Below are 27,332 nucleotides of genomic sequence, written 5' to 3'. Positions count from 1 at the left end.
CAATTCAACATGATCCTAGATTCAACAACGATATTTTTTTCGATTCAAAACGATTCCGTATTCATTCAATACATAGGATTTCAGCAGGATCTACCCCAGTCTGCTGACATGCTAGCATAGTAGATTGTTAAAAAAAAGTTTTTATAATTATAAAGGACAATGTTTTATCAACTGATTGCAATAATGTAAATTTGTTTTAACTATTAAACAAACCAAAACTATGTCTTATTTTATCTTTTTGAAAATTTGGACACAGTGTGTTGTCAAGCTTATGAGATGTGATGCAAGTGTAAGCCACTGTGACACTAAAGTTCTTTTTTTTTTATTCTTTATGAATAAAAATGTCAATGAGGGATTTTTAATAACTGCTATGCTGAAATTATAACTAAAATTGATACTGTTGTTGATAAGATTCATTTTTGTTTTACTACTTTTGGTTTGTTCTGTGTCGTGTTTGTGTCTCCTCTCAATTGCTCTGTTTATTGCAGTTCTGAATGTTGCTGGGTCAGGTTTGGTTTTGGAATTGGATTGCATTGTTATGGTATTTCTGTGTAGTGGTTTGTTGGATTGATAAAAAAAAAAAAAAGAGAGAATCGATTCTGAATCGCACAACGTATTCGAGTGATTCGTATTCGAATTTATTTTTTCCCCACACCCCTTATATATATATATATATATATATATATATATATATAAATATATATATATATATATATATATATATATATATATGTATACATATATATTTATATATATATATGTTTATATATATATATATATATATATATATATATATATATATATATATATATAAATATATATATAAAGAGTGTGTCAATGTTGAGATATTACGCCGAGTTGGTAAGTCCATCTGTTTGCTAATAGTAGCTACTAGCCGTACCCATGTTTTTTTATGGGCGGTTAGCATCGGGTTTTAATCCCGTTTCCTCCAATGTATCTGATCCGATTGAATTTATATTTATTTCGAGTCTTTATTTTGGGTACTTAAATATAATGACTGAGTATTGTGGCGTTTTAAGGCCATCTGCATTTTTTATGCTACAGTAAAGACAATGAATGAACACGGCCGCTGGAGCGCGGTTACACCTGTCATAGTGACAACACTGTGTTACACCTCTCATAGTGACAACACTGTGTTACACCCGTCATAGTGACATCACTGTGTTACACCTGTCATAATGACAACACTGTGTTACACCTGTCATAGTGACAACACTGTGTTACACCTGTCATAGTGACATCACTGTGTTACACCCGTCATAGTGACATCACTGTGTTACACCTGTCATAGTGACAACACTGTGTTACACCTGTCATAGTGACAACACTGTGTTACACCTGTCATAGTGACAACACTGTGTACTGTCGTGTTTGTTATTTCTACATACATGTGATTATTTAATATTGTTAATGTTAGCAGTATTATCGCTAATAATGATAATAATAAGTGTAATTTATTTATACTATACTATACTAGCTAAAGTACCTGCTACATTAAGTTAAAGTACCAATGATTGTCACACACACACTAGGTGTGGTGAAATTTGTCCTCTGCATTTGACCCATCCCCATGTTCACCCCTTAGGAGGTGAGGGGAGCAGTGAGCAGCAGCGGCAGGAGATCATTTTTGGTGATTTGACCCCCAATTCCAACCCTTGATGCTGAGTGCCAAGCAGGGAAGAATGCTGGTATGAGCTTTTATACATAACCCGTTAACTGCTGCCAATCAAATGGTGAATAAGATACTCTATAGGGTTCATATGTTTATAAATCTGACTGTGATGAAGTCAGTGCCTCAACAGCCATTAACCTCACCGCACGTCACTGATATAAATATATATATATATATATATATATATATATATATATATATATATATATATATATATATATATATATATATATATATATATATATATATATTAGGGGTGGGCAAATTAATGCGTTAATTACGAGTTAACTCATCAATCTATTAACGCCGACAATTATTTTATTGCACATTTGCGTATGTTGTTTACATGCTTTTATTTTGTTAACGCCTTTTCTTAACAAGATGGCGACGCCTGGACAGGCTTCGGCGTCGAGGGGCTCTTGGTAAAGATGGAACATTTGGCAAAAATATTGGACAATTCTGCAAATTTCATGGCTGGCTTACAGCGTGGTCACTCCGGGATCACTTTCGACCGCCAGACAATTCTGAATGTGGATAGATCGGGCCGTTTTGGACTGAATGACGCGTGCTTGCTAGACCGGCTATTTAGCATGGGAATACTTTGCCTGCTACATCCAGCGGCCTGTGAATCAGCGTAGTGTATGTGTTGTCTGTCTATTTATGAATAATGCAGACGAGGAGTGTTGGCTGAGTTCTTAACGTTTGCTTTCAGAGCGTGCATATCACAACATACAAGATGCCGTCATGGCGACACACAACCTATACCGGGCTACCGCGCATGCTCGTCACTCCTGTTGCATGCTGGGTAGGGTAGTTTTTTTTTTTCATTGGCTCATAACATCACAATATAGTACCATGTATATGATGCGTTCAGTTTATCAAAGCACCAAGCAAACAATCGGAAAACTCCCATCATATCAATTCCTAGATATGGTCGTAATTATTTTAAGTGCACTACGCAGAATAAACACAACAATATTAATATTGCTACTATGGATAATTTGATAAAAAAATTCCCTAAAACAGCCCACTACCTGCAATATAGGTTTTTTAAACATAAGATCCCTGATTAAACAAACTGTTTCTGCTGTCACCTCAGAAATTGCATGTTCGGATGTTATGATTGTGGCTCAGAGATTTGTATGTAGATTATATTTATTTTCCATAACAAACAGGATAACTTAAATATCATGGCAGTGGCAATGATCTTAAATGTTTGTATTTACATTTTTTGAGTTGATTTTCATAAAATATGCTAATTAACTGCTACTGTTTAACAAGTACTGATTTAAATTGTGTTTGCACAACAAAAGTTTTGGCGCTTTTGTTCATGTGGGAGAATATTCCACACTACTTTTGAATTCATTATTGGGCTTTGCGTATACAATGCAGTTAATCGCGATTAATCAGAGAAATGGTGCGATTAACTTCGATTAAAATTTTTAATCGTTGCCCAGCCCTAATCTATATATATATATATATATATATATATATATGTATGTATATATATATATATATATATATATATATGTATATATATATATATATATATATATATATATATATATATATATATATATATATATATATATATATATATATATATACACCCTATCTCCCTTAGAGATAGGGTGAGAAGCTCTGCCATCCGGGAGGAGCTCAAAGTAAAGCCGCTGCTCCTCCACATCGAGAGGAGCCAGATGAGGTGGTTCGGGCATCTGGTCAGGATGCCACCCGAACGCCTCCCTAGGGAGGTGTTTAGGGCACGTCCAACCGGTAGGAGGCCACGGGGAAGACCCAGGACACGTTGGGAAGACTATGTCTCCCGGCTGGCCTGGGAACGCCTCGGGATCCCCCGGGAAGAGCTAGACGAAGTGGCTGGGGAGAGGGAAGTCTGGGTTTCCCTGCTTAGGCTGTTGCCCCCGCGACCCGACCTCGGATAAGCGGAAGATCAATCAATCAATCAATCAATGTTTATTTATATAGCCCCAAATCACAAATGTCTCAAAGGACTGCACAAATCATTACGACTACAACATCCTCGGAAGAACCCACAAAAGGGCAAGGAAAACTCACACCCAGTGGGCAGGGAGAATTCACATCCAGTGGGACGCCAGTGACAATGCTGACTATGAGAAACCTTGGAGAGGACCTCAGATGTGGGAAACCACCCCCCCCTCCCCCCCCCCCCCCCCCCCCCCCCCTCTAGGGGACCGAAAGCAATGGATGTCGAGCGGGTCTAACATGATACTGTGAAAGTTCAATCCATAGTGGCTCCAAGACAGCAGCGAGAGTCCCGTCCACAGGAAACCATCTCAAGCGGATCAGCAGCGTAGAGATGTCCCCAACCGATACAGGCGAGCGGTCCATCCTGGGTCCCGACGAGCGGTCCATCCTGGGTCTCGACTCTGGACAGCCAGTACTTCATCCATGGTCATCGGACCGGACCCCCTCCACAAGGGAGGGGGGGACATAGGAGAAAGAAAAGAAGCGGCAGATCAACTGGTCTAAAAAGGAGGTCTATTTAAAGGCTAGAGTATACAGATGAGTTTTAAGGTGAGACTTAAATGCTTCTACTGAGGTAGCATCTCGAACTGTTACCGGGAGGGCATTCCAGAGTACTGGAGCCCGAACGGAAAACGCTCTATAGCCTGCAGACTTTTTTTGAGCTCTAGGAATCACTAATAAGCCGGAGTCTTTTGAACGCAGATTTCTTGCCGGGACATACGGTACAATACAATCAGCAAGATAGGCTGGAGCTAGACCGTGTAGTATTTTATACGTAAGTAGTAAAACCTTAAAGTCACATCTTAAGTGCACAGGAAGCCAGTGCAGGTGAGCCAGTACAGGCGTAATATGATCAAACTTTCTTGTTCTTGTCAAAAGTCTAGCAGCCGCATTTTGTACCAACTGTAATCTTTTAATGCTAGACATGGGGAGACCCGAAAATAATACGTTACAGTAATCGAGACGAGACGTAACAAACGCATGGATAATGATCTCGGCGTCTTTAGTGGACAAAATGGAGCGAATTTTAGCGATATTACGGAGATGAAAGAAGGCCGTTTTAGTAACGCTTTTAATGTGTGACTCAAAGGAGAGAGTTGGGTCGAAGATAATACCCAGATTTTTTACAGAGTCACCTTGTTTTATTATTTGGTTGTCAAATGTTAAAGTTGTATTATTAAATAGAGGTCGGTGTCTAGCAGGACCGATAATCAGCATTTCCTTTTTTTTGGCATTAAGTTGCAAAAAGTTAGCGGACATCTATTGTTTAATTTCATTAAGACACGCTTCCAACTGACTACAGTCCGGCGTGTTGGTCAGCTTTAGGGGCATGTAGAGTTGGGTGTCATCAGCATAACAGTGAAAGCTAATACCGTATTTGCGTATGATGTCACCCAGCGGCAGCATATAGATGCTGAAGAGTACAGGGCCAAGGACCGAACCCTGGGGAACTCCACACGTTACCTTAACATAGTCCGAGGTTACACTGTTATAGGAGACGCACTGCATCCTATCAGTAAGATAAGAGTTAAACCATGACAGGGCTGAGTCTGACATACCAATTCGTATTTTGATACGCTCTAAAAAAATATTATGATCGACGGTATCGAAAGCAGCGCTAAGATCGAGGAGCAGCAACATAGATGACGCATCAGAGTCCATCGTTAGCAATAGATCATTAGTCAATTTTGCGAGGGCTGTCTCAGTCGAGTGATTTGCCCTGAAACCGGATTGAAAGGTTTCACATAGATTGTTAAACGCTAAGTGCTCATTTAGCTGCTCTGCAACAATTTTTTCGAGGATTTTCTAAATAAAGGGAAGGTGAGACACCGGTCAGTAGTTTACCATGAGGTCAGGATCGAGGTTAGGTCTTTTAAGGAGAGGATGAATAACCGCTTTTTTGAATGCAACGGGAACAGTGCCCGAGGAAAGTGATAAGTTTATAATATTTAGCACTGATGGACCTAATAATACAAAAAGCTCCTTGATAAGTTTCCCAGGAAGTGGGTCAAGTAAACATGTTGTTTGTTTTATTCCATTTACACGTTGTAACAATCCTTCTAATGTTATGTCATCAAAGCGAGAGAAACTATTTTAGATATTTGCAGTATCCGCCGTATATACAGTCGTATCTGTGTTACTATAACCCAGTTGTAGCTGGGACGCATTGTCTTTAATCTCCTTTCTAATAAGTTCAATTTTCTTATTAAAGAACTTCATAAAGTCATCTGCCGAATGGGTGGAGCTACTGGAAGGAGTCCCTTGTTGGGTTAGCGATGCTACTGTACTAAACAAAAATTTTGGATCGTTTTTATTAATGCGGATGAGATTTGAGTAATAATTAGTTTTAGCTAAGGTAAGCATGCGTTTATAAGTTATTAAACTATCACTCCATGCTTGATGGTGCACCTCAAGTTTAGTCGTGCGCCATTTGCGTTCCAGCTTTCTACATAATAATTTCTGAGCTCTAGTTTCTTCAGTAAACCATGGCGTACGCCTTTTTGGAGCCTTTTTTAACTTCAGCGGTGCTATACTATCAATGGTTTCGCGCAGGGCGTTGTTAAAGTTGTTAGTGAGGTTATCAATAGAGCCCACATACTTTGGGAACGGTGCCATTACCGAGGGCAGTAGGTCCGCAAGAGACGTCGTTGTGGCAGCATTAATGTTGCGGCTGCTATAGCAGTTATTATTATTATTAGCTTGCCGAACATGAGTCTGAACTTCGAATTTTATAAGGTAATGATCGGACATTACTTTAGTATACGGGAGTATCATAACTTTGGAAACGATGATACCTCTGACAAGCACTAGGTCTATCGTATTACCGCTGCAATGCTTCGGTTCATTTATTATTTGTGTAAGACCACAGCTATCAATTATAGTCTGGAGCGCCACGCACGGTGGGTCCAATGGGGTATTCATATGGATATTAAAGTCCCCCATTATAATTATATTATCGGCGTGCGTCACTAGATCAGCAACAAACTCTGAGAATTCACTAATAAAGTCCGAATAGGGCCCTGGGGGGCGGTAGATAACGGCCAGGCACAGAGGCAGAGGTGTGGCAGACTTCATAGAAAGCACCTCAAACGATTTATATTTATTATTTAAGTTAGGACTAAAGTTAAAATATTTCGTTGTATATTAGTGCGACACCCCCTCCCCTTTTGAGGTGACGGGCAATATGCGCATTCGTATAGTTAGGAGGGGATGCCTCATTTATCGCAAAAAAGTCGTCTGGTTTAAGCCAGGTTTCGCTAAGACCGATGACGTTAAGGTTGTTGTCTCTAATGACCTCATTGACTAATAACGTTTTGGGAGACAAAGATCTGATGTTTAGAAAGCCCATATTATAGGTAGTGGGCTGTTTTAAGGAATTGTTGATAAAATTATCCGTAGTAGCAATATTAATAATGTTGCGTTTATTATGCGCAGTGTACTTAAAATAATTACAACCATATCTAGGAATTGATATGATGGGAATTTTCAGATTGTCTACTTGGCGCTGCGATAAACTGAACGCATCATAATTTGCCACCTCAGTAGAACGCATGTCTAACTCTGACGTAGTCATAGACACAGTAGAAAAAACATTTTGTGAGTTGTGTATTATTCTACGAAAATTGCTATGTGTACAGGGATCATCCAGCCTGGCGCTGGCTAGTTCTAACTTAACTGACTCCATACCCAGGCTAGCAGGCTCTGTAATTGCCTGTGACCGGGCTTGCTCTAGTGCAGTTAGTCAGATGTGGCTCAATGCGAAGTCTATGTTCCGAGACAAGAGGATAGCGCCTTCCTGGTTAGGGTGAAGGCCGTCTCTCCTCAGCAAGCCAGGTTTGCCCCAGAAAGAGGGCCAATTATCAATAAACGTAAATCCCTGTTGTCTGCAGAAGCTATCCAGCCACTTGTTAAGAGAGACTAATCTGCTATATCTCTCATCATTGCCTCTCCCAGGCAGGGGGCCAGAGACAATTACTCGATGCCTGGACATCTTTCTGGCGAGATTAGAAGCCCTGGCTATGTTTCTCTTTGTAATCTCTGATTGTCTCATCCTAACGTCATTGGAGCCAACGTGTATTACTATATTCGCATAACTAGTGGTGACCTCGGACTATGTTAAGGTAACGTGTGGAGTTCCCCAGGGTTCGGTCCTTGGCCCTGTACTCTTCAGCATCTACATGCTGCCGCTGGGTGACATCATACGCAAGATGATGGATGGATGGATGGATGGATATATATATATATATATATATATATATATATATATATATATATATATATATATATATATATATATATATATATATATATATATATATATATATATATGGCTGCGAAACTTTAGGTGTCCCATGATTCGATTCAATATCGATTCTTGGGGTCCGGATTCGATAATATATAGGTTTTTTCGATTCAACGTGATTCTCGGTTCAAAAAGGATATTTTTTCGATTCAAAACAATTCTGTATTCATTCAATACGTAGGATTTCAGCAGGGTCTACCCCAGTCTGCTGACATGCTAGCAGATTAGTAGATTTTTTTTAAAAAGCTTTTATAATTGTAAAGGACAATGTTTTATCAACTGATTGCAACTTATTTTATCCTTGTGAAAATATTGGACACAGTGTGTTGTCAAGCTTATGAGATGCGATGCAAGTGTAAGCCACTGTGACACTATTGTTCTTTTTTTATTTTTATAAATGTCTAATGATAATGTCAATGAGGGATTTTTAATCACTGCTATGCTGAAATTATAACTAATATTGATACTGTTGTTGATAATATTCATTTTTGTTTCACTACTTTTGGTTTGTTCTGTGTCATGTTTGTGTCTTCTCAATTGCTCTCTTTATTGCAGGTCTGAGTGTTGCTGGGTCAGGTTTGGTTTTGGAATTGGACTGCATTGTTATGGTATTGCTGTGTATTGTTTTGTTGGATTGATTAAAAAAAAAAGCGATTTATTTTTTTATTTTTTTATTTTTCTTAAATGAGAATCTATTCTGAATCGCTCAACGTATTAGATTAGATTCGAATTTGAATCGCGATTATCACGTTGTGCGATTCAGAATCAATTCTCCTTTTTAAAAAATCGATTTTTTTATTGTATTTTTTATTTTTTTTATCAATCCAACAAAACAATACACACCAAAACAATGAAAACCTGACCCAGCAACACTCAGAACTGCAATAAACAGAGCAATTGAGAGAAGACACGACACAGAACAAACCAAAAGTAGTTAAACAAAAATGATTATCAACAACAGTATCAATATAAGTTATAATTTCAGCATAGCAGTTATTAAAATTCCCTCATTGACATTATCATTACAAATGTATAAAAGTTTAAAAAAAAAAGAACAATAGTGTCACAGTGGCTTACACTTGCATCGCATCCCATAAGCTTGACAACACACTGTGTCCAATATTTTCATAAAGATAAAATAAGTCCTATTTTTGGTTCGTTTAATAGTTAAAACAAATTTACATTATTGCAATCAGTAGATAAAACATTGTCCTTTACAATTATAAAAGCTTTTTACAAAAATCTTCTACTCTGCTAGCATGTCAGCAGACTGGGGTAGATCCTGGTGAAATCCTATGTATTGAATGAATACAGAATCATTTTGAATCAAATAAAAAATATATCATTTTTGAATCGAGAATCGCGTTGAATCTAACAAATCCATTTATAATCCAATCGCGACCCCAAGAATTGATATATTGAAACGAATCGTGGGACACCCAAAGATTTGCAGCCCTAATATATATATATATATATATATATATATATATATATATATATATATATACAAACCCCGTTTCCATATGAGTTGGAAAATTGTGTTAGATGTAAATACAAACGGAATGAAATGATTTGCAAATCCTTTTCAACGCATATTCAATTGAATGCACTACAAAGACAACATATTTGATCTTCAAACTCATAAACTTTATTTTCTTTTTTTGCAAATAATAATTAACTTATAATTTCATGGCAGCAACACGTGACAAAGTAGTTGGGAAAGGGCATGTTCACCACTGTGTTACATCACATTTTCTTTTAACAACACTCAATAAATGTTTGGGAACTGAGGAAACTAATTGTTGAAGCTTTGAAAATGGAATTCTTTCCCATTCTTGTTTCATGTAGAGCTTCAGTTGTTCAACAGTCCAGGGTCTCCGCTGTCGTATTTCACGCTTCATAATGCGCCACACATTTTCGATGGGAGACAGTTCAGGACTGCAGGCGGGCCAGGAAAGTACCCGCACTCTTTTTTTACAAAGCCATGCTGTTGTAACATGTGCTGAATGTGGCCTGGCATTGTCTTGCTGAAATAAGCAGGGGCGACCATGAAAAAGACGGCGCTTAGATGGCAGCATATGTTGTTCCAAAACCTGTATGTACCTTTCAGCATTAATGGTGCCTTCACAGATGTCTAAGTTACCCATGCCTTGGGCACTAATGCACCCCCATACCATCACAGATGCTGGCTTTTGAACTTTGCGTTGATAACAGTCTGGATGGTTTGCTTCCCCTTTGGTCCGGATAACAATTTGAAATGTGGACTCGTCAGACCACAGAACACATTTCCACTTTGCATCAGTCCATCTTAGATGATCAAGGGCCCAGAGAAGCCGGCGGCGTTTCTGGATGTTATTGATAATTGGCTTTCGCTTTGCATAGTAGAGCTTTAACTTGCACTTACAGATGTAGCGACAAACTGTATTTAGTGACAGTGGTTTTCTTAAGTGTTCCTAAGCCCATGTGGTGATATCCTTTAGAGATTGATGTCGGTTTTCGATACAGTGCCTTCTGAAGGATCGAAGGTCAGGGTCGTTCAATGTTGGTTTCCGGCCATGCCGCTTACATGGAGTGCGTTCACCAGATTTTCTGAACCATTTGATGATATTATGCACCGTATATGTTGAAATTCCTAAATTTATTGCAATTGCACTTTGAGAAACGTTGTTCTTAAACTGTTTGACTATTTGCTCACGCAGTTGTGGACAAAGGGAGGAACCTCACCCCATCCTTTCTTGTGAAAGACTGAGCATTTTTTGGGAAGCTGTTTTTATACCCAATTATGGCACCCACCTGTTCCCAATTAGCCTGCACACCTGTGGGATGTTCCAAATAAGTGTTTGATGAGCATTCCTCAACTTTATCAGTATTTATTGCCACCTTTGCCAACTTCTTTGTCACGGGTTGCTGGCATCAAATTCTAAAGTTAATGACTCTTTGCAAAAAAAAAAAGTTTATCAGTTTGAACATCAAATATGTTGTCTTTGTAGCATATTCAACTGAATATGGGTTGAAAATGGGACGGCGTAGCGCAGTGGAAGAGTGGCCGTGCGCAACCCGAGGGACCCGGGTTCCAGTCCCACCTAGTACCAACCTCGTCACGTCCGTTGTGTCCTGAGCAAGACACTTTACCCTTGCTCCTGATGGGTGCTGGTTGGCGCCTTGCATGGCAGCTCCCTCCATCAGTGTGTGAATGTGTGTGTGAATGGGTAAATGTGGAAGTAGTGTCAAAGCGCTTTGAGTACCTTCAAGGTAGAAAAGCGCTATACAAGTACAACCCATTTATCATTTAAAATGATTTGCAAATCATTGTATTCCGTTTATGTTTACATCTAACAAAATCTGCCAACTCATATGGAAACGGGGTTTGTATATATATATATTTATAAATATATATATATATATATATATATATATATATATATATATATATATATATATATATATATATATATATATATATATATATATATATATATATATATATATGGCTTCACGGTGGCAGAGGGGTTAGTGCATCTGCCTCACAATACGAAGGTCCTGCAGTCCTGGGTTCAAATCCAGGCTCGGGATCTTTCTGTGTGGAGTTTGCATGTTCTCCCCGTGAATGCGTGGGTTCCCTCCGGGTACTCCGGCTTCCTCCCACTTCCAAAGACATGCACCTGGGGATAGGTTGATTGGCAACACTAAATTGGCCCTAGTGTGTGAATGTGAGTGTGAATGTTGTCTGTCTATCTGTGTTGGCCCTGCGATGAGGTGGCGACTTGTCCAGGGTGTACCCCGCCTTCCGCCCGATTGTAGCTGAGATAGGCGCCAGCGCCCCCCGCGACCCCAAAAGGGAATAAGCGGTAGAAAATGGATGGATGGATATATATATATATATATACTCCTCTCTGAGCTGACACCTTAACGTGGTAGAGGAGTTTGCATGTCCCAATGATCCTAGGAGCTACGTTGTCCGGGGGTTTTATGCCCCCGGGTAGGGTCTCCCAAGGCAAACGGGTCCTAGGTGAGGGATCAGACAAAGAGCAGCTCAAAGACCTTTATGAAGAAGACAAATTGTGAACCCAGATTTCCCTCGCCCGGACGCGGGTCACCGGGCCCCCCCCCCCTGGAGCCAGGCCCGGAGTTGGGGCACGATGGCGAGCGCCTGGTGGCCGGGCCTGTTCCCATGGGGCCCAGCCGGGCACAGGCCGAAGAGGCAACGTGGGTCACCCCTCCAATGGGCTCACCACCCATAGCAGGGGCCATAGAGGTCGGGTGGGATGTGAGCTGGGCGGGAGCCGAAGGCAGGGCACTTGGCGGTCCGATCCTCAGCTACAGAAGCTAGCTCTTGGGACGTGGAACGTCACCTCACTGGAGGGGAAGGAGCCTGAGCTAGTGCGCGAATTGGAGAAGTTTTGGCTGGATATAGTCGGACTCACTTCGACGCACAGTTAGGGCTCTGGAACCACTTCTCTCGAGAGGGGCTGGACTCTCTTCCACTCTGGCGTTGCAGACAGTGAGAGGCGACGGGCTGGGGTGGCAATTCTTGTTGCCCCCCCGGCTCAAAGCCTGCACGTTGGAGTTCAACCCGGTGGACGAAAGGGTAGCCTCCCTCCGCCTTCGGGTGGGGGTACGGGTCCTGACTGTTGTTTGTGCTTACGCACCAAACAGCAGTTCAGAGTACCCACCCTTTTTGGGTTCACTCGAGGGAGTACTGGAAAGTGCACCCCTGGGTGATTCCCTTGTCCTAATGGGGGACTTCAACGCTCATGTTGGCAACGACAGTGAAACCTGCAGAGGCGTGATTGGGAAGAATGGCCGCCCGGATCTGAACCCGAGTGGTGTTTTGTTATTGGACTTTTGTGCTCGTCACAGTTTGTCCATAACAAACACCATGTTCAAACATAAGGGTGTCCATATGTGCACTTGGCACCAGGACACCCTAGGCCGCAGTTCCATGATCGAATTTGTAGTGTCGTCATCGGATTTGCGGCCTCATGCTTTGGACACTCGGGTGAAGAGAGGGGCGGAGCTTTCTACCGATCACCACCTGGTGGTGAGTGTGCTGCGATGGTGGGGGAGGATGCCGGACAGACCTGGCAAGCCCAAACGCATTGTGAGGGTCTGCTGGGAACGTCTGGCAGAGTCCCCTGTTAGAGAAAGTTTAAATTCCCACCTCCGGAAGATCTTTGAACATGTCACGAGGAAGGTGCTGGACATTGAGTCCGAGAGGACCATGTTCCGTACCTTGTCGAGGCGGCTGATCGGAGCTGTGGCCGCAAGGTAGTTGGTGCCTGTCGGGGCGGTAATCCTAAAACCCGTTGGTGGACACTAGCGGTGAGGGATGCCGTAAAGCTGAAGGAGTCCTATCAGGTTCTTTTGGCTCATAGGACTCCGGAGGCAGTGTACGGGTACCGACAGGCCAAGCGGTGTGCAGCTTCAGCGGTCGCGGAGGCAAAAACTCGGACATGGGAGGAGTTCGGGGAAGCCATGGAAAACGACTTCCGGACGGCTTTGAAGCAATTCTGGACCTCCATCCGCCACCTCAGGAAGGGGAAGCAGTGCACTATCAACACTTTGTATGGTGCGGATGGTTTTCTGCTGACCTCAACTGCGGATGTTGTGGATAGGTGGAAGAAATACTTCGAAGATCTCCTCAATCCCACCAACACGTCTTCCTATGAGGAAGCAGTGACTGGGGAATCTGTGGTGGGTTCTCCTATTTCTGGAGCTGAGGTTGCTGAGGTACTTAAAAAGCTCCTCGGTGACAAGGCCACAGGTATGGAAAAGATCCGCCCGGAGTTCCTTAAGGCGCTGGATGCTGTGGGGCTGTCTTGGTTGACAAGATCCCGTAGACATCGGGGGCGGTACCTCTGGATTGGCTGACAGGGCTGGTGGTTCCTCTCTTTAAGAAAGGGGACCGGAGGGTGTGTTCCAACTATCGTGGGATCATATTCCTCAGCCTTCCCGGTAAGGTATATTCAGGTGTACTAGAGAGGAGGCTACGCCGGATAGTCGACCCTCGGATTCAGGAGGAACAGTGTGATTTTCGTCGTGGAACTGTGGACCAGCTCTATAATCTCAGCAGGGTTCTTCAGGGTGCATGGGAGTTTGCCCAACCAGTCTACATGAGCTTTGTGGACTTGGAGAAGGCATTCGACCGTGTCCCTCTGGAAGTCCTATGGGGAGTGCTCAGAGAGTACGGGGTATCGGACTGTCTTATTGTGGCGGTCCGCTCCCTGTACGATCAGTGTCAGAGCTTGGTCCGCATTGCCGGCAGTAAGTCGAACACATTTCCAGTGAGGGTGAAACTCCGCCAAGGCTGTCCTTTGTCACCGATTCTGTTCATAACTTTTATGGACAGAATTTCTAGGCGCAGTCAAGGCGTTGAGGGGTTACGGTTTGGTGGCCGCGGGATTAGGTCTCTGCTTTTTGCAGATGTTGTGGTCCTAATGGCTTCATCTGGCCGGGATCTTCAGCTCTCACTGGATCGGTTCACAGCCGAGTGTGAAGCGACCGGAATGAGAATCAGCACATCCAAAAGGGTTGAATGCCATCTCCTGGTTGAGGAGGAGACCCTGCCCCAAGTGGAGGAGTTCAAGTACATAGGAGTCTTGTTCACGAGTGAGGGAAGAGTGAATCGTGAGCTCGATAGGCAGATCGGTGCGGCGTATTCAGTAATGCGGACGTTGTACCGATCCGTTGTGGTGAAGAAGGAGCTGAGCCAGAAGGCAAAGCTCTCAATTTACCGGTCGATCTACGTTCCCATCCTCACCTATGGTCATGAGCTTTGGGTCATGGCCGAAAGGATAAGATCACGGGTACAAGCGGCCCAAATGAGTTTCCTCCGCCCAGGGGCGGGGCTCTCCCTTTGAGATAGGGTGAGAAGCTCTGCCATCTGGGAGGAACTCAAAGTAAAGGCGCTGCTCCTCCACATCGAGAGGAGCCAGATGAGGTGGTTTGGGCATCTGGTCAGGATGCCACCCGAACGCCTCCCGAGGGAGGTGTTTTGGGCACGTCCAACCGGTAGGAGGCCACGGGGAAGACCCAGGACACGTTGGGAAGACTATGTCTCCCGGCTGGCTTGGGAACGCCTCGGGATCCCCCGGGAAGAGCTAGACAAAATGGCTGGGGAGAGGGAAGTTTGGGCTTCCCTGCTTAGGCTGCTGCCCCCGCGACCCAACCTCGGATAAGCGGACGAGGATGGATGGACGGATGGATATATATATATATATATATATATTTATATATATATATATATATATATATATATATATATATATATATATATATATATATATATATATATATATATATATATAAATAAATATATATATATATATATATATATATATATATATATATATTTGCGGGCCGATTTAATGTGTCCCACAAAAAACTTGTACAAAATGATGAGGCTGTTCTTGTTTCAATCATACTACTTTGTAGTTAATGCTGAGTAGTGACCAGAGGCTAATTGTTTTACGCCAAGGGTGTCAAACGTATGGCCCGTGAGCTGGATCCGCCCCGCAGGATGAGTTTGTGAAGTATAAAATGAGCCGACATTTTTTAAATGAAAGAAACTGCTGTGCTAAATGTGTCCACTAGATGTTGCAATATCTTTGTAGATTATACTACATATGTAAAAAAAAAACAAAAACACATGATGTTAGTGCACCAGTTGAGGAAAGTGAACAAACTACATAAATAACATCCTGTAATTTGATTTTGATATTTTTTTTTCTAGATGGATTGAAAATTATCACCATTGACTCGACTGATTAACATTATCACATAATTTATTCAAAAAGTACAAATAACGACAATTTAAAGATAGAATACTATTAACCACAACATGGAAGTGTAAAACAACCCCAACAACATTATGATTTGTACATTTTCAGAGTGTGCTTGTTCTATTTTTAAACAAAGAAAAAAATCTAAAGTTGTCTTTATTTTTAAGTTATCGTGCCGTGATTTTACCCCTCCGTCCAACTTAAGTAGATTTTTCTCCATGTGGCCCCCGATCTGTAAGGAGTTTGACACCCCTGTTTTACGCCTCCCTTGGCGCCCTGCCCAGTCATCCATCCATCCATCCATCCCTTTTCCTCATTGTGCCACTTGGGCGGAAGGCGTCGTACACCCTGGACAAGTCGCCACCTCATCACAGGGCAGACAAGATTCACACTCACAATCACACACTAGGGCCAATTTAGTGTTCCCAATCAACTTATCCCCAGGTGCATGTCTTTGGAGGTGGGTTGAAGCCATGCAGTCACGGGGGAAATCCCCACAGAAAGACCCCAAGTCCGGGGATCGAACCCAGGACCTTCTCGCTGTGAGGCACAAGGGCTAACTACTGCAACAGCGTGCTTCCTCTGAACACAGACTTTTATTTACACATTAAACACGACAAAGCAAAGAGAAATACAATATCCAAGCATAAAACCCATTACTTTTATTAATGACACAAATAAAAGGAATACAATGAGTAAAAAAGACTGTTAGTCCACTTGCATGCAGAGATGTGGATTTTTATGTTTTTTTTTTTTAATAACCTTTTCATGTAACCCAATAAATTACATGCAGCTATGTGGGTCTATACTCATTTTATGGATAATATGCAATTTAATTGGAAGCAGTTTGATCATTCATCATCCAGGGTCAGTCTATCTCTCGTGTCCTTTGTTTCATTTTCACTCTCACACGACCTCTGCAGTCGCTCATTGGCGTGGTGGAAGTAATCGCGATAGTCAAAAAGTAACGCTGGTCTACAAGAGAAGAGGCGAGTTTTTATTTTTATTTTTAAAGGCTGTTCATACGCCCCTTGGCCCCTCTCCCCCCACCTCTGTTAGTGACAGACAGCTGGTGGGTGTGGCTGGCTTAACCTCATATTCTGCCTAGCAACAAGTCAAACAGTAAATTGTCACGCACAAATGAACAAAACCCCTCCGAATACCTGCTCAAACCTGCTCAGTGGCCTTGTGGTTAGAGTGTCCGCCCAGATATCGGTAGGTCGTGAGTTCAAACCCCGGCCAAGTTATACCAAAGACTATAAAAATGGGACCCATTACCTCCCTGCTTGGCACTCAGCATCAAGGTTTGGAATTGGAGGTTAAATCACCAAAATGATTCCAGGGCGCGGCCACCGCTGCTGCTCACTGCTCCGCTCACCTCTCAGGAAGTGGAGCAAGCGAATGGGTCAAACGCAGAGAGTAATTTCACCACACCTAGTGTGTGTGTGAGTATAAGTTGTACTTTAACTTTAACTTTAAAATGTCCATTAATGAATGACAGGTCGCTTGTCATGAAATTTTACTCCAAAGATATTCCTTGCACCTTCCTGCTCTGTCAGTGACAACAATGTAATGGCAAATGTTCCAAGACATTCTCACTGTCCCCCGTGGGGCCTGGTCTTAGAACCAAAGGTACTGGGTTTGAATCCGGTGGTGGATAGGAAGATTTGTAAAGTTATGTTTTGATTGTGGTCACTAAGTTATTTTGTAATCAAAAATCTTTCCCATTGTTTTTTTGTAGAAAACATGCACCAAATTAAATTTGCTTTTCAAAAAAAAAGTGTGTCAATATGCAGTATACCTTGATGTTTCAGAAAAAAGACCATATGTTTTTTTAACCAATTTCGAACTCTAAAAGGGTGAATTTGGCGGTTTAAACGCCTTTCAATTGTTCGCCTGTCGGAACAATGTCCTTTCACCTGTGACGTCACGTCGTGAAGTGACCCACCGTTTTCTCAAACACATTACACACACCAAGTCAAATCAGCTCTGTTATTTTCCGTTTTTTCCACTGTTTTCCGTACCTTGGAGACATCATGCCTCGTCTGTGTGTTGTCGGAGGGTGTAACAACACGAACAGAGACGGTTTGAAGTTGCACCAGTGGTCAAAAGATCCGAAAGTCCCTCGTTTGTTCTGCACACTGTCCCGACGACAGCTATGCTACGACAGAGATGGCACAGAGATGGCAAGAATGTGTGGATATCCTGCGACACTCAAAGCAGATGCATTTCCAGCGATAAAGTCAAATCACAAAGGTGAGTTTTGTTGATGTTATTGACTTATGTGATAATCAGACATATTTGGTCACAGCAGGACTGCAAGCTAATCAATGCTAACATGCTATTTAGGCTAGCTGTATGTACATATTGCATCATTATTCCTGATTTGTAGCTATATTTGCATCCAGCCTTTTCCCTCCACCCACATTTAATGCCAAACAAACACATACCGATCAATCGTTGGTTAGAAGGCGATCGCCGAATTCGTCCGCGCTTCCTCCCGTGCCGCTGTCTGTCGTGATATGGCTCAAAAGCTTCTGTTTCTTCTTTAATTTTCTTTTTCGGTACAAGCCTCAACACTCCAACCATCTGTTTCAATACATGCGTAATCTGTTGAATCGCTTGCGCCGCTGAAGTCCGAGTCTGAATCCGAGCTACTATGCTATACCTTTCTGTACTATCCGCCATGTTTGTTTCTGGTGGCTTCACGCAGTGACGTCACAGGACAATAGACGGGTGGATATAGCGATGGTGTAAATCAGGCATTTTGAAGCCGTTTTTCGGGATATTGCGTCATGGGTAAAATTTTGAGAAAAACTTCGAAAAATAAAATAAGTCACTGGGACCTGATTTTTATTGGTTTTAACCATGTGCTAATGTTCCCCTTTAAATCTCTGTATGGCGCTGTTTTTATTTTATACCATTTTGTAGTTCATGCAGAGTAGCAACAGACAGAGTAGTGGGCATGCCCTCATAGTCTGCCTAGCAACAAATGAGTGAGCAGGAAAAAGAATGCAAACAATTTTGATCATGTGTGCTGTTTTTGTCAAGTTAACTAAAAGGACCTTTTAGCGGTGTTAGCACGTTAGCATGGTTGCATGTGCTACCTTGAGGCAGTCGTTGATCCCTCGAGGGTCTCTGATATTGAGCAGAGGTTTGGTATCGCTGATATCCACCAAAGAAGACGTATCAATGTTTTCCTCTTCGTCCCGCAGGTCAGGGCGGGTCCTCCATGGCGCCTCCGCTCGCTCCCCGTCGTCGAGATCCTCCGCGTCACTGGAATCCTCCAGGTCAATCTCCACTTCCTCCAGATTGCCCCTCTCCTTCTGGAAGTCCATTTAAACAAGTGAGACCAACACAGTCCAGACTGCAGAGTCTCCGAGTGGGGCCCCTTCAGCCGCCTGCAGAAAAGTTAGTTTAGTTATATTTGGAAGGCTGCGCTGGCCTGGATGGTATTTACAGATCACTTTGCTGTGCTGAGAGGGTTATAAATACCACACACACACACACACACACACACACACACACACACACACACACTATACCCACTTGATAATATTAAGTGACTAAAGTGGGAGTGCCACACAGATGGTGACATTCTATATCATAAAGCTGAATTGACATTAATAGTTTTAAGAAATATCAAATAATCTTTACATATATATATATATATATATATATATGTATATATCTCCTGATGATTGAGGGAACCCCTCATGAAACAGATCTGTAGAGATGAAGTAGTCTTGTGATTTTTTTCCCACACCTACATATATGTATATATATATATATATATATATATATATATAATTTTGTTATTGAGCACTAGATTGTTCTCTAGCTATATGTATGTGTATATGTACTGCATGCATGATATGGAACTGACTATGACATACTCAATAAATACTCATCACCATCCAATATTCATCACCATCACGCAACGAACCAGCGCTGGGCCTAAGAAAGCTCCTGATTGTTCATCAGGGACAGGTGAGGGAACCAGCGCTAAGAGCAGAGGTCAAGTAACATTAAGACAAGCCAAAACAGGAAGCGGGGGGTTTCACGTTGTTCCCAGAGGGTTGAGTTTTTTGTCCTGCCCTGATGTGGGATCTGAGCCAAGAATGTCATTGTGGCTCGTGCAGCCCTTCGAGACATTTGTGAATAAGGACTATATAGGTAAACTTTGATTGAGTCATCAGTTGTCACGGAAGTAAAAAAGGTAGGATTTTAACTTTCACATCCTCTTCAAAACCAAATATAATAATTATTAAAATCTATATCCATTATCCATATATATGTATATATAAATATACATATATATGGACGTATATATTATATATTAATATATATTAAATATAATATACTTGCACATATATATGTATATTTATATATACATATATATATATATATATATATACATATATATGTATATTTATATATATATGTATTTATATATACATATACATATATATGTATTTATTTATATATATATATATATATATATATATATATATATGTATATATACATGTATATGTGTGTGTTGGTTATAAAACAGGGTGTGTGTGATGCGTCAGAGCAGTAGCACTGCGGAAAAGTGCTTGTATTTAGCGCATGTTGCATGCTGCTTCTGCCTGCTACTGTGTGCTTTCAGCTACTGCCACTGGCTAGCCCTCCTTACAGGGGGTGAAAAGAGGAGCTAAGCGCCTAAGCCTCCTCTTGCTGTTACACAACATCTCCACCACCAAGACTCCTACAGTGCCTCCTCGCGGCCACACACGGCAACTGGGACCTCGCGATGTCAAGCTAAACTGTAGGGGAACTCGGAGCAGCAGTGGGCCCCAGAGGCGAAGGTGTGCAGGCCCACCGGTGTGTGGACACGCCCTGGCATCCGCCAACCACTGCCCCACCTATGGGTCAAATAGTCGTCATCCTTCCTCACCCCCACCCACTGCCTTGTGGTACTTTTGGGTGAAGGAAAGGCTATGGGAGTAAACCCAGACAGAAAATCCGGAGTGGAGCCCCTGGGGAGGCTGGGTGTCATTGCTGACCCCCTGCCGGCAACTCCTGCAACCAAGCCGATGCCAGATGTATTACCTTGCTTTCCTCTGGGCCACATCGTCAAGGCAGGATCTTGATGACTGGGCATCTCAGGATCTCCATACTTTCTGCCCAGGCTTGCGTCACGGCGAGGTTACTCCAGCCTTCTCCCTAAAGGGAGGAAACAACACCGAAGCTGGCAGTCTTAAGTTCCACTCGATTGGCGCCAGCTTCGACGGTGGGAGGAAGAACACCCCCAGGCGTAACCCATCATCACTACTGACGAACGGATGCCTATAATAATAATTAAAAACATGTATGTATATACATACATATATAAACACACATATATATATATATATATATATATATATATATATATGTATATATATATATATATATATATATATATATATATATATATATATATATATATATATACATATATATATACATACATATATGTATATATATATATATATATATATATATATGTATATATATATATATATATATATATATGTGTGTGTGTACGTATATATGTACATATATACATACATATATACATGTATAAATACATATATATGTATTTATATATATACATATATACCTATATATATATATATATATATATATATATATATATATATATATATATATATATATATATATATATATATATATATATATATATATATCCATCCATCCATTTTCTACCGCTTATTCCCTTTCGGGGTCGCGGGGGGCGCTGGCGCCTATCTCAGCTACAATCGGGCGGAAGGCGGGGTACACCCTGGACAAGTCGCCACCTCATCGCAGGGCCAACACAGATAGACACACAACATTCACACTCACATTCACACACTAGGGCCAATTTAGTGTTGCCAATCAACCTATATATATATATATATATATATATATATATATATATATAAATCGATTTTTTTGATTCAACGCGATTCTCGATTCAAAAACGATATTTTTCCGATTCAAAATTATTCTGTATTCATTCAATACATAAGATTTCAGCAGGATCTACCCGTCTGCTGACATGCTAGCAGAGTAGTAGATTTTTTTTAAAAGCTTTTATAATTGTAAAGGAAAATGTTTTAGCAACTGATTGCAATATGTAAATTAGTTTTCACTATTAAACGAACCAAAAATATGACTTATTTTGTCTTCGTGAAAACATTGGACACAGTGTGTTGTCAAGCTTATGAGATGTGATGCAAGTGTAAGCCACTGTGACACTATGGTTCTTTTTATTTTTATTTTTATAAATGTCTAATGATAATGTCAATGAGGGATTTTTAATCACTGCTATATTGAAATGTATATATGTACATATACACATACATGCATACATACATACATACATATATAAATACATATATATGTGTGTATATATACAGTATATATATATATAGAGAGAGAGAGAAAGAAATATATATATATATATATACATACATACAGTACATACATACATGTATAGTTCGGTTGGTAGAGTGGCCGTGTCAGCAACTTGAGGGTTCCAGGTTCGATCCCTGCTTCTACCAACCTAGTCACTGCCGTTGTGTCCTTGAGCAAGAGACTGGTTTAAAAATGTACCTTAGATATTGAGTTCTTTGAGTCACTAGAGAAAAGCGCTATATAAAAATAATTCAATTAAATTCAATTTATACATATACATTGGACACTTCTGTTGTAAAGTATTGAGAATTAGAAATACATTGAAATCCAAATGACGTACATTTTCCTCACCTCTTGTTCACTTAATCCTGAAAAATGCGTTGCCATGGCAATTGCTCAATATCAATAAACACATGTCCACATTAGCATACAAGCAGATCATGTGCTGTGTTGGGCCCACACAATATGATCACATCAAACACGAAAAAAGTCCATCATGTATAATCACAGATTCATTGTGTAATTTGTTATGAGCGCACATGTTGTTTTACCTTAACAGTGGGTGGTTACCTGAAAGGTGTGTTGATACACGTCAGGGATCAGGTCAAAACACGTCTTTACTCCAAGACTGCTGACATAAGTAGTTTCTGGAAGATGCACAGAGGCCACGCCCCCACATGAGATCTATTGGGTGTGAATCTCAGGCCCCAGTGTCCACCACAGGGTCTTTTTTAAAGCTATTTTGTTATGATCCGCTGCCCGGAACATATTTTGATTTAGATTTTGGAGTCTTTTTGTGCTTTCTGTTGGTTTTGGACTCATTTGGTTCCTGTGTGTGCACTTCTCAGTTGGTTTCTATGGTTACTTATTATTTTCACCTGCCGCTTGTGTTCCCGACGCACACCTGTTTGTCATCATTGAGATTATTATTTAAGCCTGCCTTTGCCAGTGAGTCGGTCTAGCTTCTTTGTTTTGCACCACGCGACTGCCACGTAAGTTAATCTCCTCCCTTAGCCTCTGTTAGTAGTCTTAAGTCAATGCTAAGTGTTAGCCTTAGCTTCCGGTGCGTTCGGCACGCTATTCTTTCATTGGTTTCTGTCTGTTTTGTACCAGTGCTGTTATTTTTTCCATTAAATCAAGCCCTTACCTGCAAGTCCTGTCCGAATCGTCCTTTGGATCCCTGGGAGAACAAAATCCCGACCGTGACATTTTTAAACTATGCCTTCCATTAATTAACTGCGATTAAACGCGATAAAACAAAATGCAAAAGTGTGATTATGCTAATGTGAAAAATGTAATCACTTGTTTTTTGTTAGTTTTTAACTGTAATTGAAGTGAAGGCTAAAAGTCGTGATGATGAAGTGAAGATTCTTTAGGAAAGATGGAGCCTTCAATTAGACGCTCAGGTGTTTTTATAACATAACCCTTTTAAAATCTAACCAAACCATACTAAAACCTAACTTAACCCTAATAAAATGTAACTAAACCCTAATAAAACCTAACTTAACCCTAATAACCAGCATGAAAAGTACGCCAAATGGCAGAAACATGCTGAGGCTTTCATCCAGCAGCGGACTGACAACGGCTGATGATGATGATAACCCTAATAAAACCTAACCTAACCGTGATAAAACCTACCCAACCCTAATAAAATCTAACTTAACCCCAAAAAAACCTAACCTAACCGTAATAAAACCTAACCTAACGCTAATAACACCTAACCTAACCCTAATAAAATATAACTTAACCCCAATAAAACCTAACCTAACCGTAATGAAACCTAACCGAACCCAAATAAAACCTAAATTAACCCTAATAAAATGTAACCTAACCCTGATCAAATCTAACTTAACCTTAATAAAATCTAACCCTAATAGGACCAAACTTAACCATAACAAACCCCAACCGAACTCTATTAGAACACTATCTATCCAACCTGGCTGGTCCACAGAGCACAGGTGGTGCTGACCACATTCTCAAGGATGGTAGACATTTAAAGTAATAATGATAATAACAATAATAATAATAATAATGATATCCATATCGTGTCCTTAGAGGCTGTATAGACAGACACTTGCAAGATGTCTGCTGGGAACTGAAAATCAAAGCTGAGCTCAATGACCAAACTAATAAACTTCATGATGTATTGAAGATCTCACAACAAACTTTATGACTTTATGAAGATTTCACAACAAACTTTATGTCTCTAGGAAGATCTCACACAACTTTATTAATATCTCACAACAACTTTACGAAGATCTTACAACTTTCTGACTTTTTTAAGATCTCACAACAAACTTTATGACTTTATGAAGAGCTCACAACTTCATGAAGATCTCACAATGACGATCTCACAACAAACTTTATGAAAATCTCACATCAAACTGTATGGCTTCTTGAAGAGCTCACAGCTTTATGACTTTAAAATCTCACAACGGTATGACGTTATGACAACAACCTTATAACTTGAAGATTTCACAATACCTTTATGAAGATTTCGCAAATGTCTTAAGAGTTCACATCAAACTTTGACTTCATGAAGATTTCACAACTAACGTCATAACTTTATAAATATGTCACAACAACTCTATGACCTTATGAAGATCTCACAAAAAACTGTATTTTTGAAGATCTCACAACTATGAAGATCTCATAACAGTGACTTTTTCAAGATGTCACTACAAATTAGGGTTGTACGGTATACCGCTAATAATGAATCAAAAACGGTACTATTCTGTTTTTGAAAAGTACCAGTACCCGCGTCGTCACGCCATGACATTTCTGGTTTCCGAGCGGAGGAGCATGTTCGGCAGCGCAAAATTAAGGAGTACTTACAAACAGACACAGAAAATGGAGACGCATTTTGACCAAAAAACTAAGGATAAAGGTAAAGTTATAACACTGAAACACCCTCAGGAAGTGGTGCTTTAAAACATGGCTAGCTAACTAGCGGCGAACGTCTATCCGCAGTCTGCAGTGTTTTAGCTACTTCTAAATCACTAATCCCCGCCTCCATGGCGACAAATAAAGTATGTTTCTTATAAGTATCATCCCTGCAGGACGAGGAATAGCTAAACATGCTTCACTACACACACTACAAAAAGTCAGTGTTCAAAAACAAGAAAAAAATTACAAAAATGAGGCATATTTTACTTGAACTAAGCAAAATTATCTGCCAATAGAACAAGAAAATTTGGCTTGTCAGGACTTTCCAAAACAGGTAAAATTAGCTAACCTCAATAAACCCAAAATACCTTAAAATAAGTATATTCTCACTAATAACAAGTGCCCTTTTCTTGGTAGAAAAAAAAAAATCTGACTTTTTTGCTCAATATGTTGAAAAATATTTTTAAATTAAGGTCCTGTATGGCCTGGTTTTGTAGGCTGTCGGTACTTTCAGACCCCACACTGCAACAAGTCAGTGTTCAAAAACGAGAAAAATAATACAAAAATGAGGGGTATTTTACTTGAACTAAGCAAAATTATCTGCCAATAGAACAAGAAAATTTGGCTCGTCAAGACTGCCCAAAACAAATTAAATTAGCTAACCTCAATGAACCCAAAAATACCTTAAAAAGAGTATATTCTCACTAATAACAAGTGCACTTTTTTTTGGTACAAAATTTTTTTTGACTTTTTTGCTCAATATATTGAAAAATATTCTTAAATAAGTAAATGCTAGTGCCTTTATCTTAACATAATGATATGCGCTTAGAATCATGATTTTTTTTTCATGCTTGAAATAAGAAATGATGACTTTAAAAAAGTAGTTTTATACTTGTGAGTGTTGATGACACAGCTTTCCATCCATCCATCCATTTCCTACCGCTTATCCCCTTTAGGGGTCGCGGGGGTCGCTGGCACCTATCTCAGCTACAATCGGGCATTGCAACACTTGATATTCTAGTTTCAAGCATGTTTTACTCAATATAGGTCATTACATCTCAGCAACAAGCTGTAATATCTTACTGAGATCATTTAGGGGCAAGACACTTAAAACAAGCAAAGCACTCTAACATAAAATCTGCTTAGTGAGAAGAATGATCTTATCAGACAGAAAATAAGCAAAAATCTCCCTTATTTGAGATATTTAATCTTACTTAGAGTTCTGTTTTTGCAGTTCACCGTAGGAGGATACGATAGCTAACCGCTAACAGCAAGCTGGCACTCTGAATGTAAAAAAACGCTATGGGTGGATACACCTGACATCCACTGTAATGATACCAAGTACAGTAGCGTTTATAGTTCAAGGTTCAAGGTCTTATTCGTCACATGCAGAGTACACCACAGTGAAATGCTTTTTTCCATGCTCTTCAGATATTACGTACTACTTGCGATACTACTATGATTATTTCTATATGTTTTGTCAACACAAAATCCTTTTTCCTTTTTAAAAAAATTCCTCTTATGTTTATAAACTCAGGAAATATGTCCCTAATATGACCAATGTATGATCCTGTAACTACTTGGTATCGGATCGATACCTCAATTTGTGGTATCATCCAAAACTAATGTAAAGTGTCCAAACAACAGAAGAATAAGTGATTATTACATTTTAACAGAAGAGTAGATAAAACATGTTGGAATGGAAAATAACCTGATATTAACAGTAAACGAACAAATGAATTAATAATTCATTTTTACAGCTTGTCCCTCATAATTTTAACAAAATAGAATGAGAAATGACACAATATGTTATTCCATATGTCAGCAGACCAATTAGGAGCCTTTGTTTGCTTACTTACTAATACAAGACAAGTTGTCTAATATGTTCACTATTTTATTTAAGGACAAACTTGCAATAAGAAACATAGGTTTAATGTACCCTAAGATTTTTTTTTTGTTAAAATAAAGCCAATAATGCCATTTTGTGTAGTCCCCCTTATTTTGAAAAGCACCAAAAAGTATCGAAATACATTTTGGTACCGGTTCAAAAATATTGTTATCGGGACAACCCTATTACAGTTTTTATGAAGATCTCACAGCTTTAAGAAAATATCACAACGGACTTTCTAAGATCCCACAATAATTTTTCTGATGATCTGACTACTGCAACCTTGAGGAGCAGCCATCAAGAGTTGATGATACAAATAGGATATT

General features: G+C 40.3%; 1 protein-coding gene across 2 annotated transcripts in view; it reads right to left on the bottom strand.

Moving 5' to 3' along the window:
• LOC133535139 (caveolin-2-like) overlaps positions 1-20,895 on the bottom strand; it is a 28,076-nt gene extending 7,181 nt beyond the window's left edge. The window contains exons 1-2 of one of the 2 annotated variants that reach the window (XM_061874659.1): positions 20,880-20,895; positions 18,892-19,185 (exon numbers count right to left, since the gene is read on the bottom strand). In XM_061874659.1, the coding sequence (XP_061730643.1) occupies positions 18,892-19,122 (231 nt within the window). In that variant the 5' untranslated portion in view covers positions 19,123-19,185; positions 20,880-20,895. Of the gene's footprint in view, positions 1-18,891; positions 19,267-20,879 lie in introns of those variants that run through there. The other variant, XM_061874658.1, reaches the window with a different exon arrangement.
• Between the last annotated feature and the right edge of the window lie 6,437 nt (positions 20,896-27,332).

Source organism: Nerophis ophidion, linkage group LG16, assembly GCF_033978795.1.
Source record: "Nerophis ophidion isolate RoL-2023_Sa linkage group LG16, RoL_Noph_v1.0, whole genome shotgun sequence".
Lineage (NCBI taxonomy): Eukaryota > Metazoa > Chordata > Actinopteri > Syngnathiformes > Syngnathidae > Nerophis > Nerophis ophidion.
The sequence above is the reverse complement of the archived record's forward strand: the minus strand, read 5'-3'. Positions and strand labels throughout refer to the sequence as shown.